The sequence below is a fragment of the Podarcis filfolensis genome (assembly GCF_964270895.1).
Source record: "Podarcis filfolensis genome assembly, chromosome: 3".
Lineage (NCBI taxonomy): Eukaryota > Metazoa > Chordata > Lepidosauria > Squamata > Lacertidae > Podarcis > Podarcis filfolensis.
The window spans coordinates 120,891,550-120,909,587 of NC_139606.1; the positions used below are offsets into that span (position 1 = coordinate 120,891,550).

General features: G+C 48.7%; 1 protein-coding gene across 3 annotated transcripts in view; it reads left to right on the plus strand.

Moving 5' to 3' along the window:
* SELENOI (selenoprotein I) overlaps positions 1 to 18,038 on the plus strand; it is a 55,385-nt gene that overhangs the window by 5,694 nt on the left and 31,653 nt on the right. Inside the window, exon 1 of one of the 3 annotated variants that reach the window (XM_083605418.1) lies at positions 4,065 to 4,183. The exons of 1 other annotated variant lie outside the window; for it this stretch is intronic. Coding sequence is in view for 1 of the 2 variants with exons in the window: in XM_083605416.1 (XP_083461542.1) it covers positions 4,335 to 4,409 (75 nt within the window). In the remaining variant the exon portion in view is untranslated. Of the gene's footprint in view, positions 1 to 4,064; positions 4,184 to 4,319; positions 4,410 to 18,038 lie in introns of those variants that run through there. One more of the 3 variants, XM_083605416.1, reaches the window with a different exon arrangement.

Below are 18,038 nucleotides of genomic sequence, written 5' to 3' on the forward strand. Positions count from 1 at the left end.
TCCAAGTAGCATGTCTAGATTATTTATAATTTAATGCTTCCCTCATCCAACCCCAAGTGTTCACACACATTCATAAAACACATTAGTGCGCATTATATATTGAATGCTTTCAAGGGTTGGTCACTTGGAAAATTGAATCACAACTTTCAGATTGTCCAACTTGACTGCTGTACTCTCTTTTTTATTTATTTAACGGATTAATTTCACGAAACAAGGCATTTCTAGAAGTGGATGGACCATGTTATTTGGTAAAACGAGGTACAGGTAATGGAAAAATTTCCAGCCCTTTCACTGGTGCTCAAGTTACTCTGTGTTGATTTTTTGCCACTAAATTGCATTGTGGTTTAATGAGTGGTACAGGATTCCCTCCCCACCAGCTCCCCCTGTGTCTGCTGTGGGGTAGAAGCTTGCCCCAAGCAGATGGGGCTGTGCAGCCTCCTTTGAAATTGACTCAAACACTGCAAGATTCAATTAAAGAGTTGATTCCAGGTTTTCCTGTTGGAGCTTAAACTGAATACTCATATGAGGTTATCCTGGGGACACCGATCTGATGGTCTTTAATTGCAACAGCCCCATCGAACTCCACAGCATGGGTGGCAACCCGGGCTTGTCCTACTCAGAGTAGACTCATTGAAATTAATATATGACTTTTGTTTATTTATTTAGACCATTTGGCACCCGCTCTTCAGCCAAAAAGGCTCCCAATCGAAGCAATATAGTCCCTACCCGCAAGCTTACAATCTAAAACCCACAGCACACAAGGAAAAAGGAACAGGGCAGGATGAGGAAAATTAAAACTCAGACATCAGATTCTAAACCAGGGGTCGGTCCTGCAGATGGCGCGGTGGGCCGGAGTGTGTGTGTGCGCGTGTGCACGCATGCACAAACGCTATTTCTAGCACGGAGGAGACATGCGCAGCTTCCCATTGGCTGCAGGCGCTTCCTGCAGCCAATGGGAAGCTGGCCAGTGCCATGGAAGGCAGTCCCCGTGCCGGCAGCACACGGGAGCTGACCGAGCGGGCGGCAGGGGTCCATGGGCTTGTTAAATGACCCCCACGGGCCGCTTGTGGCCCATGGGCCTTAGGTTGCCGACCCCTGTACTAAATACTTGCTCCGATAATGATCTGCTGGCATAGTTCAGGGGTAAGAGGTGCCTGATGCAGCGAGCTCTGCTTCTCAGGTCTTCCGCTGTTTCGGATCTGCTCTGGGACTTTGTTGTCTACAGCCCTGTGTTTCAGAATACCAGCTGGTGGGAATCACAGGTGGGGAGAGTGCTGCTCTTGGGTTCGAATCCTGCTTGTGGGCTTCCCTTTGGGGCATCTGCTTGGCCGCCGTGAGAACATGATACTAGACTAGATGGGCCATTGACCTGGCCCAGCAAGCTCCTTTTATGTTCTTAAGTGAAACTTCCTGGTAGCACAACAGCCTTCTAGAGCAGACACCCCAGTGTTTGTCTCTTCGGGAAGCCTTTTTTCCTGTCGGAGCCGAGGTTGGATTGTAGAGCTCTGCTGCCTGTTTTCTTCAGGGGTTCTAGGTAAGCAAGGAATTTCCCTGCCCTCTCACGCACGCCTTTGCACACTCCCCAAAACAAAGAGGCATTGTGCGGCAGCCCTGGCTTCTTAACGTTCAGAGTCCAAGCTGGAGCTGCGTGAGGCTCACGCTGCCGTCCTGTGACCCTGGCTCTCTGGATCCTACTTCTTCTCCAAGATGCAAAGTCCTCCACTCTTCCGGCTTCCATCTCGATGCCTCTGGGTGGAGAGTTTAAGGGGAGCAATCAGTTCGCTTCATTCACTTGGACATGAGAACAAGCTGTTGCTGGAACGAGTGGGAGGTTTCCGAGAAGCCGAAGCAGAGCTGAATGCTGTGTTAAACGACGGCTTTTCATGGGGCAGCTTTTGCCTCTTATTAGGAAGCATATGGAGAACACCAAGATAAGCATGTGGCAACAATACCTTCATCTTCTCATGCCCTGGTATCTGTGTTCTCCATTCAGTCCGCACCCCAAAATCTGCATGCGTTTGACATGGTTTTATTAGGTTTACTGGAAAGGCGTTTGCTTAAGTCAAGCAATTCCTAAGCAATCAAATAAATACAATGACTAACTTGTAGCAGAGCAAATTCAGTGTATGTCTCCTCACCTTTCCTCCCGAAGGTATGTGCACTTTGGCCCCAGGTATATGAGGCTGGGGATATCACAACAGCTGAAAACCTGTGTGTTGTCAGGGCTCAGAATCCATGCCTCTGTTGAATTGGCACGCCAAGCTTTTGCCTTTTAAGAGCTGGGAATCTTTTAGCAAGAGGAAGGGGTGGAATCGTGGAGCTGTAGAGTTGGAAGGGACCCCAAGGCTCATAAAGTCCGACCCTCTCCTCCTTCATGTATTTGTCTAATGCTCTTTTAAAGCCATCGAGTCTGGTGGCCATGCCTGCCTACAAGAGTGCACTGCTGGAATAAATTCTTTTATCTGTCCTGAGCCTTCCAACATTCAGCTTCATTGAGGCTGATGGGAATTAGGAGTCCCAACAACATTTGGAGGGATGCACAGTTCCCTCTTCTGCATTGTTGTTGTTGTTTAGTTGTGTCCGGCTCTTCGTGACCCCCTGGACCAGAGTACACCAGGCACTCCTGTCTTCCACTGCCTCCCGCAGTTTGGTCAAACTCATGTTTGTAGCTTCGAGAACACTGTCCCACCATCTCGTCCTCTGTCCTCCCCTTCTCCTTGTGCCCTCCATCTTTCCCAACATCAGGGTCTTTTCCAGGGAGTCTTCTCTTCTCATGAGGTGGCCAAAGTCTTGGAGCCTCAGCTTCAGGATCTGTCCTTCCAGTGAGCACTCAGGGCTGATTTCCTTCAGAATGGATAGGTTTGATCTCCTTGCAGTCCATGGGACTCTCAAGAGTCTCCTCCAGCACCAGAATTCAAAAGCATCAATTCTTTGGCGATCAGCCTTCTTTATGGTCCAGCTCTCACTTCCATACATCACTACTGGGAAAACCATAGCTTTAATTATACGGACCTTTGTTGGCAAGGTGATGTCTCTGCTTTTTAAGATGCTGTCTTTTGCATTACAGTGATGCTAAACGCAACACTTCGGTGGCCATTTCTGGCTTTGGAGACATTGTTTACTCCTCTTCAACCATGGAGGCAATCCTACAACTGCACTGAAACTAGAAACTCTGGCCTGTGTGAGAGAGGCCAAGAGAAACCTAAGGCTCTGAGCCTGGCCACTTCAGTGATATTCTAGACCTTTTTAGAAGGAAACCTGTCTTCGGTTTCTGGATATACGAGGGCTGGGCCAACATGCAGGCTGAGTAATGGCTCAGTAAGGCATAAATCATTGTTCACTTAGGAACATAGGAATCTGTGCACATGGTGGACGGATGCCAGGGAAAGCAGCACAAAAACAAATTCTGAAACTGCACCGTTTTTGGAGGAACAGGAAGCTGCCTTATACAGATGAAGGATATTCCCAGTTCCACCTGGCTTGACCCTGGGACCTTCAGCGAAGCAGATGCTCTCCTGCTACTGCCCTTGGTGAAGGGAAGAAGGAGCAGGATGACAGTACTTCAGAAAGATACACAGGGACACTTGCCATCTGGTTGTATTAAAGCCGCAAATGTAAACATCAAATTAAGATGCCCATCCCATAATATCAGACATACAGGGCTGGCTTGTGGCTGCTGCATTTCTTACAGTTTACTACTGCAGTCTCATATACGGCACTCTTAACATTCCCTTGGGATCTGCAAGACTAAAAATAATTTGCTCCCCTTAGTGTGCTACCTTTATGTTCAGCAAAACAACTGTCAGCTGGTTTGAGAAAAGGGCGCTTGGGAGGAGGAGTCCTCCCGTATCCTGTCCTCTCCAAACCCAGGAAGGTGTTAACGCACATGAAGTGGTGTTGGCTGTAGGATTTCATCTCAGTTTGCAGTTCAGAGAAGGTCATGTGTGTCTCCACCACCAAGCAAGTTATTTTGATGTGGAGCTTATTTTGATGGAGTTATTTTGATGTGGAGCAAATCGTTGTTGTGTGATTTGTAGTTGGTGTAAGGATAAAAGCGGGTGGCGGGGGGAGAGAAGAGCACCACATAGTCTATGCTGCTGGGATTACCGGAATTCCTGACTCTTGTTTTTAGTGAGAGGAAGGAGGAAATTATAAAGGGGGAAGATGATGCAGCGATGGATAGGTGAGAGTCTTGTGGCGAACGGAGTGAGAATCCCAGGACTGTGGAACTGGCGCACCGTGGCAAATAGAAATTGCTCTTTTAAAAAATATGCTTGACCTGTGGTGCAAGATTTCCAAGGAGCAGCATCCTTTGGTCTGCAGGAGGGAAAAGGATGAGACGTTGGCAGCCACCCTGGGACCTGGACAGCAGGAAGCTAGGATGGAGATTGCAAAAACAGTTTAAGAACGTATGAACTGCTCTAGGGCAAACATATCACACATTCACATCTGAAAGCAAGGCTGCTGGGTGCTTTGGTGTGGTTCTGTGTTTAGGGGGCAGGAGGGCGAGGTGGCGGTGGATGCGTGGGTAAGCAAGAATCCCAAAGACTTGGGAGGAGGGAAGATTATATGGTGATGCAATGGCTGATAGCTGGGGAAGGAGATTGGGTCAGGGACTGCCTCTTTTGTAACTTTTGGTTACAGGTAGCTGTTGGCAATGTTGCAGGTGTTTCTTGAAGCTCACTTGGGGTTGGAAGCTAGCCAGGAAGGTTGGGCAGTGCCACTTTCTCTGCAACTCAAGGAGCAAGCTGGGGATTGGCATGCGCTATCTTGAGGTTATAATTGAGGTGTCCCATTCCCACCACCACCCAAAAAATAATAGTTCAGCTGCATTGTGTAATATACCGCAGACGCAGGCAGTGGTCAATGTGGGTTTTGAGGGAGGGCAGGGTGGTCGTAGGTGGCGCTGTGGGTAAAACCTCAGTGCCTAGGACTTGCCGATCGTATGGTCGGCGGTTCGAATCCCCGCGACGGGGTGAGCTCCCTTCTTTCGGTCCCAGCTCCTGCCCACCTAGCAGTTCGAAAGCACTCTTAAGTGCAAGTAGATAAATAGGGACTGCTTTATAGCGGGAAGGTAAACAGCGTTTCCGTGTGCTGCGCTGGTGCTGGCTCGCCAGCTGCAGCTTCGTCACGCTGGCCACGTGACCCGGAAGTGTCTTCGGACGGCGCCGGCTCACGGCCTCTAGAGCGAGATGAGCACGCAACCCTAGAGTCGGACACGACTGGCCCGTACGGGCAGGGGTACCTTAGGGTGGTCGTAGAGATGATATGATTGCATCAGCCTATTGACTTCCTTTTGGTGATTTTGTGTGTGTCCTTCTGGTGGTCATGTGGCCACCTGTCGTGGGCCCTTGTGAGTTAAATCTGCTTGCAGCCAGCTTCTCCATCCTAGGCCCACACAACATGTGCTAAGAAAGAGTTTAGGCCCTGCAGGGCGATCAGATGGGTCCTTCTCAGTTTTCCTGCCTGCACTTTGGAGATGCATTTGTCTCCTTTCCTGGTGACATTCCAAGACGAAGTGCTTTGTCCTGGCAAGCCTTTGGTTGGCTCTTAGAGTCTATTCTTGTTTGACTTTTCTGGCAGCCTGTTTCCTTGACAGTGTTTGATTTATATTGTCTGCCTGTCTCCTGGGAATTTTTTGTAGTGTGCCTCTTTATTGATGTGTGTGTGTGTGTTTCATTTTCTTGTGAGCCACCTTGAGTGCCTCATGTGGAGCAGGGATATCAACCAGGAGTGAGGAACCTGTGGCTCTCCAGATAATGCTAGGCTACAACTTGTAACCAACTCCCATAATGTGTGAAAAGGATCTGGGGGTCTTAGTAGACAACAAGCTTAACATGAGCCAACCATGTGATGCAGCACCAAAAAGAAGTGAATGTTATTCTAGGCTGTATCAACAGAAATTGAGTGTCCGTATCAAGGAAAGTAATAGTCTCTTCTGCCTTAGTCAGACCCCACCTGGTGTCCTGTGTCCAGTTCTGGGCACCGCAATTTAAGAAGGATGTTGACAAACTGGAAGGTGTGCAGAGGAGGGCAACCAAGAGGTTCAAGGGTCTGGAAACTAAGCCTTATGAGGAGTGGTTGAAGGAGCTGGGTATGTTTAGCCTGGAAAAGAGGAGACTGAGAGGAGATAGGATAGTCATTCGAAAGGCTTCCCCAGGGAAGATGACGCGAGTTTGTTGTCTCCTGCTCCGGATGATAGAACCCAAACCAATGGCTACTAGTTGCAAGAAGGGAGATTCTGACTAAACACCGGGGATAATTTCCCGACAGTCAGAGCTGTTTGACAGTGGAACAGTCTCCCTCGGGAGGTGGCGGACTCTGTTTCCCTGGAGGTTTTTAAGCAGAGGTTGGATGGTCACCTGTCATGGAAGCTTCAGTTGAGATCCCTGCACCGCAGAGGGTTAGGCTGCACAATTTCATGGTCCTTTGGTGAGCCTGGCTGGGGCTGATAGGAACTGCAGTGCCGCAACGACTGCAGAGGAACAGGTCAGGGAATGTTGGTTGTGGCTTTCCAGGGTTTCTTTCCAGGGGCTTTTCTAGCACTACCTGGATATTGTTCCTGCAAAGGTGCCTTGGAAGCTACCTGTTGAGTCAGAGCACCGGTCCATCTAGCGCAGCATGGACTTGCAGTGGGTCTCTGGGGCTTTAGACAAGGAATCTGCCTGGAGATGGTGTGGGTTGAACCTGGGTGTGATTCAGGCGCTGCACCCACTGAGCAATGCACCTTCCCTGGGGAAGCGTTCTTAGATGAGCAAGCAGCCAGAGGTGCATTGGAGTAAACTGCCCTTTTCTTGCTAAGTGAGCTGTAATTAGCTGGGCAGTCTGGCTGACTTTTAATTTATGAGCAGATCTGTGCAGGTGACCAGCACCTCCCCACCATTCTCCTCTGACTTTCTGGGGGCCCATTTGGGAAATTCCTTTTTGCGTGTTGCAAGATTGCTACTTTTCCGAATTGGGTGTAAAGTGTGAAACATCCCGCGTGAAGCATGATGGGTTTTTTCAGGGCTAAGCTACCAGACTGGTGATCCTCTTTTGAATGTCTGTAACCAGAGAGGGGTTTTTTATTGGGGGGGGGGTGTTCCGATAATCGGAGAAGGGAGGTGAGTGTGACATTTTTCGCTCTTCTTGTCCATCTCCTTGCCTCTCTTGAGCCCAGCCTACCTGCCTCCGTCTCCTTGGATAGAATAGTACCGGTTTCCGGAATATCCTCCCTCTTCCTTCTGTCGGTAGGTAGCTTGCTGCCTCTTATTTATTACTGTCTAGCCACGGTGTTTGCTCTGTCCTGCCTTTCATTGAATACATGCCCCCAGGAAGGTTTCGCAAACAGAGCAGGAACAATAAGTGCACAATAAGCAGACTGTGGAACAATAAAATGGTCTGTAGTGTCATTAAGCATGCATAGTTCAAGTTGGTTAACTGCATGCTGGGATAAAGCTGTCTTTGTTGCCCACCGATAGGCAGGCAGCGAAGGAGCCTGGGTGGGCCCCGTTGTGCTGGGAAGGCAGGCAGGAAGCCTCCATCTCCATCATCCTCCCTCCAGCAAACTTGAAAGAGCAAAAGCAATAAGGAAATTTCATTAGAGAGGGACATGGGCAGGTATAGGAAAACTCGGCCCTCCAGATGCTTTGGGACTACAACTCCCATCATCCCTGACCACTGGTCCTGTTAGCTAGGGATGATGGGAGTTGTAGTCCCAAAACTTCTGTAGGGCCAAATTTACCTATGCCTGGACAAGGGGAAGGCCACTCTGAAACCAAATTGGACGGGAATGGTAAGTACTGTGTACTGTTCTGGTCTCCTCACCTCAAACAAAGACATTAAAGACCTGGAAAGGCTCCGAAAAGGGGAAGCAAAATGATCAAGGAGATGGAGCAACTGGTGTTGTTTTGTTGTTGTTTAGTTGTTTAGTCATGTCCGCCTCTTTGTGACCCCCTGGACCAGAGCACGCCAGGCACTCCTGTCTTCCACTGCCTCCCGCAGTTTGGTCAAACTAGTGCTGGTAGCTTCGAGAACACTGTCCGACCATCTCGTCCTCTGTCGTCCCCTTCTCCTTGCGCCCTCCATCTTTCCCAACATCAGGGTCTTTTCCAGGGAGTCTTCTCTTCTCATGAGGTGGCCAAAGTCTTGGAGCCTCAGCTTCAGGATCTGTCCTTCCAGTGAGCACTCAGGGCTGATTTCCTTCAGAATGGAGAGGTTGGATCTTCTTGCAGTCCATGGGACTCTGGAGAGTCTCCTCCAGCACCATAGTTCAAAAGCATCCATTCTTTGGCGATCAGCCTTCTCGATGGTCCAGCTCTCACTTCCATACATCACTACTGGGAAAACCAGAGCTTTAACGCTATAGTTAAAGGAACTGTTGAGCAAATGTTAAAATGTTTGCAGAGGACCCCTGCAGAGTGTTTGGTAAAATTCCTCACCCAGTTGCAGCCCACAAATAGCGAGAAGAGTTTTGGCTCACCCCTGGTATAAGCTGCTCTTCTTCTGAGAAGTTCCAGGTAGCTGCTTAGCTTGACTATTTCCCTGTAAGGTGCATTATTGCGCTGTGTTTGCTATTTCCGCATGCAGCACATTGCAGTTGTGTCATTTTTTAATTTGTAAGTTCCTTGCAGGAGGGACCTGTTTTCTTGCTGACCTGTCTTAAGGTCACCTGGTGAGCTCGTGGCTGAGGAGGGGAGGAGAGCCACAGTTTACCCGCATAAAAATCCCCAACTTTGGCATGCCATGTTTGCTCCATCATCAGTTCACCTTTAGGTTGGGAAACAATTTGGGGTATCTCCTGAGGAAGCTGGACCTCAGTGACATTGGGGGGCTGCTAGAACTGCTGTGCGTGCGTGGATGCAAAAAGGAGCAGTTAATACAGGAGTTTGACAAAACTGGTGTCCTCCTCAGCTTGCATGTGTAGTCCTTTCCTCCCGGTCGAGATGGTGTTTCCTGCTTGGCAGGGGGTTGGACTCGATGGCCCTTGTGGTCTCTTCCAACTCTATGATTCTATGATTCTATGAGAGATGAGCCAGGAGCTGTTCAAGGTCTCCTGCTCTGCTTCGCTGCAGTTTGTTCAGGGAAATACCTTTGATCATCGTGGAAACTGAATGATTTCCACGTAGGAACTTCAAATATTTGTTTTATTTCAGTGGCTGACAAAACGGAGATTAAATTTTAACAGTCAGGCATTTCAGCTCCTGCCTCCATCAGGTCCTCTGACGTGAATCAAAGGATGCTGTTGCCAAGGTGATTTTGCTGCAACCTGCCAGAACCCAAACTTGTACGAAGCCCCCAAGCAGGGTGGATTTGATTTAAATGAAATCGATTTAAATCACGATTTAAATCACTAGTCAGTAAGACTTGATTAAATTCATTTTTTTACAGAAAGGTTCAACCTTGCTGGTATAATCTTAATATTTACAACCAGATGAAGCTTTTGTTTTTGGAGTCATAAATTTTCAGAGTAGTTTTTACAGTTATATCAAAAATTACTGATTTGGTTATACCATTGGAAATACATAGACAGATAATTATGAAATTATTGTTCATATTTGGACAATTTTTCTGCTGTACTTTATTGGAGAAGAATAACCATTTCCTTAATAACAATTTAAACAATTTATTTAACTAAAACAACCCCTCCTGCCTCTTTTCCAGGAGGCGGCCAGCTCTCTGAGTGTCTGTCCCTTGTGTTGGGCTCTGGGAACAGGTTGGGGATTCTGAGTGTCCTTCGCGCTCATCTGCCCCTTAGTCTCTCTCTGCCTGGGCAGAAGGAGATTGTCTGCGATGTGGCACTGAGCGCCCCTGAACTGCTGTCCTAGGGAACAGGGTGGCTCACTTTGTGGTTGCCGTGACAACCGTGGCGCTGTCCCAATACGTTATCGGCCTGGCGCACGTGGCAGGACACACTATTCATCTGCTTTTTCTCAGGCAGGGAAGAGGGAAGGGTGTTGGAAAGCGGAGAATTTTAACACGCAGTCCTTTGTCATTGTCAGACCAGTGTCAAGGTTTAGGCTATCAGCAGCCTTTTTCCTCTGCAAGGGGACTTGTTGCAATGGTCTGGATCTGATGGCTGATGGAGCCAGATGTATCTCGGAGGACTCTGGGCCGGGGGATTTTCCATCTGATGTGGCTGTGCTTATTTCAGAGTTGCCGTGTGGGATGTGAAGACGACTGTAGCCGTTGACGTGATTATATATTGCAGTCTATTCTGTTAAAATTTAAGTTCCGTTGAGTTCAAATTCTAACCTCATAATTACAATCTAAGAAATGAAGGAAGCAATAAAAATACAGTTGGAAATAAATATGAATACAATGGTACCGCATGTTGCGTAACCTCCAGGTCACAGAATCTTCGGGTTACGGCCGCGGCAAACCTGGAAGTGTATACTTCCGGGTTTCGCCTCATGCGCAGAAGCGCTCTGTGTGCCGTGCGCATGCGCAGATGCAGCGCCTCTAGTTACGGATTTTTCAGGGTGTGCACAGCACCCTGAAACGAATTAAATCCATAAGCAGAGGTACCACTGTAATGCAAGGGATGTGCCGCCTCCTGCCTTCAACTGTGCATCCGCAGGCACACCATGGACCACCTGAATGAAGCTCACAGGCCACTGGACCACAAATCAGGAAGCCCACGTACCGTATTATTCGCTCCATAGGGTGTACCGGACCATAGGGCGCACCTAGTTTTTAGGGGGGGAAATAAAGAAAAAAAATTATTCCCCCCCCCCAGCCCCCAGAGCAGGTCCAGGAGCGGTGGCAAGATTGCGTGCAACCTCGCCGCTGCTCCCGGAGCTTGCGGGGCTGGGGACGGGGGAAGCCTGAGCTTCCCCCGACCCCAGCCCTCAGAAAAGGCTGCTAACCGCAAGCCTTCGGAGCCCGAAGGCTTGCGGATAGCTGCCTGAAGCCCGGGGAGCGCAGCGGGAGTTGGCGCTGCGCTCCCTGGGCTTCAGGCTGCAGGCTGCTATCCCGCCGCGCTCAGAAGGCTTGTGGACAGCTGCCTGAAGCCTGGAGAGCGAGAGGGGTCGGTGCGCATCGACCCCTCTCGCTCTCCAGGCTTTAGCGAAAGCCTGCAATTGCTCCATAGGACGAACACACATTTCCCCTTCATTTTTGGAGGGGGAAAAGTGTCTTATAGAGTGAAAAATATGGTACTTTTTCTCTTCTCGTATCACTAATTTCTCTCACATACATGGTTTGCATGTGATCCTAGCACAAATGGCCAGGCATGAGTGTGTGGGCACTCCCAGGAAAATGGTGACCACCTTTCCCAAGTGTTTAGGAGCTTGGAGCAGTGAAGACATATCCAGTGAGATATGTCCATTCAGCCCTCAGCGGCATCCTGTGACATTTTTGCAAGTCATTTTTAATAGAATGTCATTTGCATCTCTTGCGCCAGGTTTCGATTCGATACGATACGATAATCTTTATTATCATTGTGAAATACAGAACAACGAAATTGAAAATCTACATCAGACATTCAGAAACCAACAAGCCTGCTATCCCAGCCTGGTTAACCCCCTAAAAACTCTGGTACCCCATGATTAAATACAATATCCTCCCATAGAGACTACCTTACACTGTGTTTAAAACCAAAATCGGATTTGAATAGAAAGTGTTTCTCAGGCAGCTAATCCTAGTCTTTATAACCCCGTGCCTTCTTCCAGAAGGCAGAAGCTGAAAGAGATCATTTCCGGGGTGCGCACTATCCTGCACTATCTCGGCAGCTTTCTTATGGCACCCGGAAGCATAGATTTGATCCAAGGTGCGAAGAGTGCACCCAATTATTCTCTCTGCAGTCTTTACAACCCTGGACAGCATTGTTTTTTCTCTGACCGTGCAGCTCCCAAACCACGCACGCTCCACGTTTAGTGCAGTTCCATTAGTGGAGGCGTCCTGGGTGCTATTTGACCCGGTGCTGTTGGCTGTCTTTCGATGGTTGAGGCCTGAGGATGTGGGAAAGGCAGTTGGACGTGTTTGGCTGGTGGCTACCCACCAATGACACTTGGACCGGTTGGGTTTTTGCAGCACGTTCTCTGCAAGGTTATCTTTGAAAACAACTTGGAAACATAAGCTGATTGAAAAGAGGGCGGTGAGATTGCAGCTGGGGAGTGGTAGATATGATCTGCTTGCAGGTTTTGCATCATTGCCTGATCCAGCAGATGCTCTTCTTGCGTTCAGCAGGACCTGAACACAAGAACATTCTTGATGCCCCACACCCACTGTGGTTTCCAGCAACTGGTATGCAGAAGCATTGCTCTTTATGATGTGGTTGCTTCATTTTGTGTTCTGGGGGTTTGGGCTGGGTGTCCATCAATATGCGGATGACACCCAGCTCTACCTCTCTTTCAAATCAGAACCAGTGAAGGCGGTGAAGGTCCTGTGTGAGTGTCTGGAGGAGGTTGGAGGATGGATGGCAGCTAACAGATTGAGGTTGACTCCTGACAAGACAGAAGTACTGTTCTTGGGGGACGGGGTGGGCAGGTGTGGAGGACTCCCTGGTCCTGAATGGGGTAACTGTGCCCCTGAAGGACCAGGTGCGCAGCCTGGGGGTCATTTTGGACTCACAGCTGTCCATGGAGATGCAGGTCAATTCTGTGTCCAGGGCAGCTGTCTACCAGCTCTGTGTGGTACGCAGGATGAGACCCTCCCTGCCCACAGACTGTCTAGCCAGAGTGGTGCATGCTCTAGTTATCTCCCGCTTGGACTACTGCAATGCGCTTTACATGGGGCTACCTTTGAAGGTGACCCTGAAACTACAACTAACCCAAAATGCGGCAGCTAGACTGGTGACTGGGAGCGGCCGCTGTTATGTGAACACCGATCTTGAAAGACCTGCATTGGCTCCCAGTACGTTTCCGAGCACACTTCAAAGTGTTGGTGTTGACCTTGAAAGCCCTAAAAGGCCTCGGTCCAGTATACCTGAAGGAGCATCTCCACCCCCATCGTTCTGCCCGGACACTGAGGTCCAGCTCCAAGGGCCTCCTGGCAGTTCCCTCACTGAAAGAAGCCAAGTTACAGGGAACCAGGCAGAGGGCCTTCTCGGTGGTGGCACCCGCCCTGTGGAACGCCCTCCCACCAGAGGGAGAGAACAACAACTACCAGACTTTTAGAAGACATCTGAAGGCAGCCCTGTTTAGGGAAGCTTTTTGGGAGCCGGTGTGGTGTAGTGGTTAAAAGCGGTAGTCGTGTAATCTGGGGAACTGGGTTCGTGTCTCTGCTCCTCCACATGCAGCTGCTGGGTGACCTTGGGCGAGTCCCACTTCTCTGAAGTCTCTCAGCCCCACTCACCTCACAGAGTGTTTGTTGTGGGGGAGGAAGGGAAAGGAAAATGTTAGCCGCTTTGAGACTCCTTCGGGTAGTGATAAAGCAGGATATCAAATCCAAACTCTTCTTCTTCTTAATGTTTAATAGGCTATTGTATTTTAATACTTTGTTGGAAGCCGCCCAGAGTGGCTGGGGAAACCCAGCCAGATGGGCGGGGTATAAATTATTATTATTATTATTATTATTATTATTATTATTATTATTATTCTCAGTTGGAAAGATGAAGGGGTGTTTTTTTAAAAAATAATAAAGGGTTTTGGGGAAAGGGCATTATTTTTGAGGGATTTGTGATTATTTTGGCTCTGTGTGCCATCTAAAACTCTGCAAGCACAATAACATACTATGAAACGCCTTGGGAGCATGTGACTCCTGATGTGGTCAACTCAGGGCCCACCAAGCATCTGATACATGAAACACAAGTTCCTCCAGGTTGCTAGTAGTCATACTCAGTAAGATATAAATACTTTCTTGGGCAGTATCCAGACCAGTCAAGCTGCCTCCTTGCAACTGCGGGTTGACTGAGTTCATGTTGCCCCCAGTATCCTCTCCTCCTCTGCTCAGTCTGAGATGTGTTGGTCTACACAAATCTGAACCATTAACAGGATAACGCTCCCTGAGGACGACCAGCTCAAAGCTACAAAGTAGGTAGCAAGCTTTGAAGAACTCATCTCCATTTTATGTTCAATAAAGATTATTGGGCTTGAGGGTATGGTAAGAAAAAGAAGCCCCCAGTATTGGCCAAGGTGTCATTTCAGAAATATAGGTAATGTCATTTCAGAATTAAAATGGAAGATGTTCTTTCTTGGCTCATGACTATGGTCGGCATTCAACTCTAGGTTTTACTTGGCGTATACCAGGCATAGGCAAACTCTGGCCCTCCAGATGTTTGGGACTACAATTCTAATCATCCCTAGCTAACAGGACCAGTGGTCAGGGATGATAGGAATTGTAGTCCCAAACATCTGGAGGGCCAGTTTGCCTGTGCCTGGTGTATACTCACTGACGTTAATGCATCTAGCGAGGGCCTTCCCAGATAGCTCAGACGGCAGAGCATGAGACTCTTAATCTCAGGGTTGCGGGTTCGGGCCCCACATTCAGGGCCAAAATGATTCCTGCACTGCAGGGGGTTGGACAAAGTGACCCTCATGGTCCTTTCCGACTCTACAGAGCTATGATTTCACATTAATTTCAGTGGGTGTATTCTGAGTAAACCTTAGTTGAATACCACCCGTTGTATATATGGGGTGGGAGCCTGATATGCATGTGGGACAGGCTCCATGTAGCAAGCTGGTGCTTGCCTCCCCCTCAAAAAAATATATGAATGGTTGGGTCCTGGCTAGCAAATTCACATTGCATGGTGCTAAACAGCTTCAGCAAGCAGAGTAGTACAGCCATCCACTTAATGAACTCAGGACGCAAGGGAGAAACGTGCTAAGAGGAAGGCACGCTTGGCAAATCCACACCGTGATCAACTCCCGCCCGGAAACCAATGTCCCCACTGTGGAAGGATGTGTGGGTCCAGAATTGGCCTCCACAGTCACTTACAGACTCATTGTTAAAACCATGTTTATGGAAGACAATCTTACTCGACTACGAGGGATCACCAAAGAGGAAGTATAGCCAAGGTGCTTTTCAGTCCATATTTGTGGCAGACCAGTTTGCGTTGACACCGGTTTGCAGGATCAGTGGCTCTGACTCAGAGCATTCTTCGAAAACACTAAGGATATGAGAATGCTGGCACAGAATTGTATCACGAATCTGAATTGTATCTGAAGAGCTGGTAGGACTTGTCAAGGCTCCCAGTTGAGTGATCCTCTATCTGCGTTGCGTGAAAGTTCAGGCAGACTGCCTAGATGCAGCATCCTTCAGACAAGGGTGAGCTGGGATGCAAGCTCGCCCGTCTATTTCAGGATGAACGCTTGGCATTTCTGTGGCACACTTCAGGTTATTTCTGTAATCCTTAAAACACTTCCGTAAGGCAGACAAGTGCTCTCAGTCATTTTGAGTGGATATGCAATGGTGGTATACCCGCCTTAGGAGAGAGAACGCAAAAGCACTTCATGGTATGGCAAGTCCTGCTGGGCATGTTCAAACCCTTGAGTGTGCCTGAAGTGGCTCCTTGGATCATGGCCACAGAGAGCTTGCCACATCCAATAAAAATATTTTCATTTATTCCCTTCCTTCTCCCCCCGCCCCCGTGTGATTGTGAGAGAGATGTGGCAATGTAATTTGTCAATGGCTTCCATATGAAAGAAATAGCCTGAAATGGTTAAAGGTATGACCTCTCAGTGGAGGTGGGTTTTTTTGGGGGGGGGGGTGATATGGAGAAATCTACTTCAGGGGTTTTCTGTTTGCAGTTATTTTACTTTTACTTCTTTTACGCCTAGACATTCTGTTGTGCCCATAACCGGGGTTTAAGGTGCCAATTAGCTCCTAGCTACCATATCTCAGAAACTGAGATATGGGGTCCCTTCCAACTCTACAATTCTATGGTTCTATCAGTATGGCTTGAAGGTTGAGTAGCAGCAGCCTGGCAATTCTCAGAGGTTGTACAGAACTACTGCTTAAGTTTTTTCACACAGAGGCCTCTAATGAAATCAGTTTGTGGTCTTCTCCTACCTGGGGCAAGGTCAGGACCGCCTTGGCTGTTCCTGACATATCTAGAGTTTCAGCACAGGGAAAGCAGCCCATGCAGACACCATTCCTTTGCTCTCTGCAGTCCTGGAAAGAAATCTTTGCTTTTGCCTTGTCAAAAGCCTTGATCCTAAGAAGAACCTTGTGCAGCTGGATCAAACCAAAGGCCTGTCTAGTCTTCCTGCTTCCCACAGTGACTGAGAAGAAGACCACAAGCAGGGCATGAACGCAACAGCACTCAGTGGAAAAGGAGGATTTTGAAGACTCAAACCTTGGCTTTCAAGGCTAAATTAATTTTTATTTAGCATGTTTTTTATGCTGATTTAGAAAGCATTTCAAACAGCTGGAAAGCAAAGTGCAATCCATTAAAAAATGACAAGCAGTGAAATCTAAAACTGTCTGACAGACGGCAAATAAAGAGCAGCAGGTTTCATCCCTGATACGGGCCAGCTAAAAGGGCCTCTTTCTGAAAGATCCAGCAGAGCAAACCTATTTTTGCAGGTCTCTGAAAAAGAGGAGAAACAAAAATGACAGGTAGCCGCAGTGATATGGCACACCCTTTATTAGGACCATCTACATTTTTGCACAATAGTGAGCAAGGTTGAACAAAGGTGACTCTGGAGTGTGAATCTAAATGGGGCCACAATTGAAGCCATTTCCCAGGCAGAGCTTTGAACGGAGGAGATTGGCTCAGTCCAGAATCTGCATTTCAGCGGCGTTGACTGCTCTGCCTGGCCTCCTCCTCTGGGATCCCAGCGGAATGATTAAAGTCTTGCGGCTCAGGCAGTCTGAGGCCTTTGGTGTGCTTCTGCAATGCGCACAAAGGACAGAGAGCTGGGAATGGCTCTCCCTCAAGCTTGCCACTTGGCAGCCGCTGACGCCTCTTGCTGACATGTTAGGTAGGAGGCCAGCATCATGTGCTGCAGCCCCAGAGAAAAACACCACAGGGCTTTGGGCAGGGCTGCTTCATATGGGCGCAAGTACCGTCTTCTCCCCATCTGGCTCCCTTTGGGACAAAAGAGAATCCAGCAGTTTCTCCCCTAGGGAAGAGGAGGCTCCCTCTTTCACATGGGTCAGTTGCATTGCATCAGGTGTGGGTTGTGAATTCCTGGAAAGGCAGGTAGATGGAGGGCACAAGGAGAAGGGGACGACAGAGGACGAGATGGCTGGATAGTGTTCTTGAAGCTACCAGCATGAGTTTGACCCAACTGCGGAAGGCAGTGGAAGACAGGAGGGCCTGGCGTGCTCTGGTCCAGGGGGTCACGAAGAGTCGGACACAACTAAACAACAACAAAGTGCTGGGCTCAATGCATTTCTCTCTCCTCCTTTTTTTACAAAAATTCTGCAGGCAAAAGCAAGTGATGCCTGATGAGGTTACGGGGCAGAGCTAAACCTAGTTGTACCTGGGGAGACCAGAGAGTGGCATCTGGCTGTGCAAAGATGGGCTGGATGTGGGGATGCAGTAGGCAGAACAAATGGCATAAGCTGTGCATCCTCCACAGCAAGCTTTGCACCCCATAATTCCTCCTCCTGCACAAGACTGTCTCCCTCCTCTTTGGAGCACCCTGGCTCCTTGAAATTGTATAATTCAGCAACCTCTGGCTTCTGAAACTTCCATCAGGCCACACACACATTTCAGTCCTAGGTTTCCATCCAAAGGGACAAGATACCTGCCTTGGAAATGCGGAGTTTCTTGGAAATCCTGCATCCTAGCCAATGTGCATTGTTTGCCAGCAGCTATAGAAGGGTTGCATGTATTAATATAGTTCCAAGCAGGTTTAGAATGAAGGCCAGGCCTGGAGCAGTTTCAGTTCTGTGTTGGAAAAAGAAAGACTGGAGCCAGTGGGAACTTGTTTTGGGCTGTTTGCAGTGGTCCTCACTTAAACTCCTGACACACGAGGGGCACAAAGAAGAGGTGTCACTCTTGCAAATGTTGTTGTTTAGTCGTTTAGTCGTGTCCGCCTCTTCGTGACCCCCTGGACCAGAGCACGCCAGGCCCTCCTGTCTTCCACTGCCTCCCGCAGTTGGGTCAAACTCATGCTGGTAGCTTCAAGAACACTGTCCCACCATCTCGTCCTCTGCCGTCCCCTTCT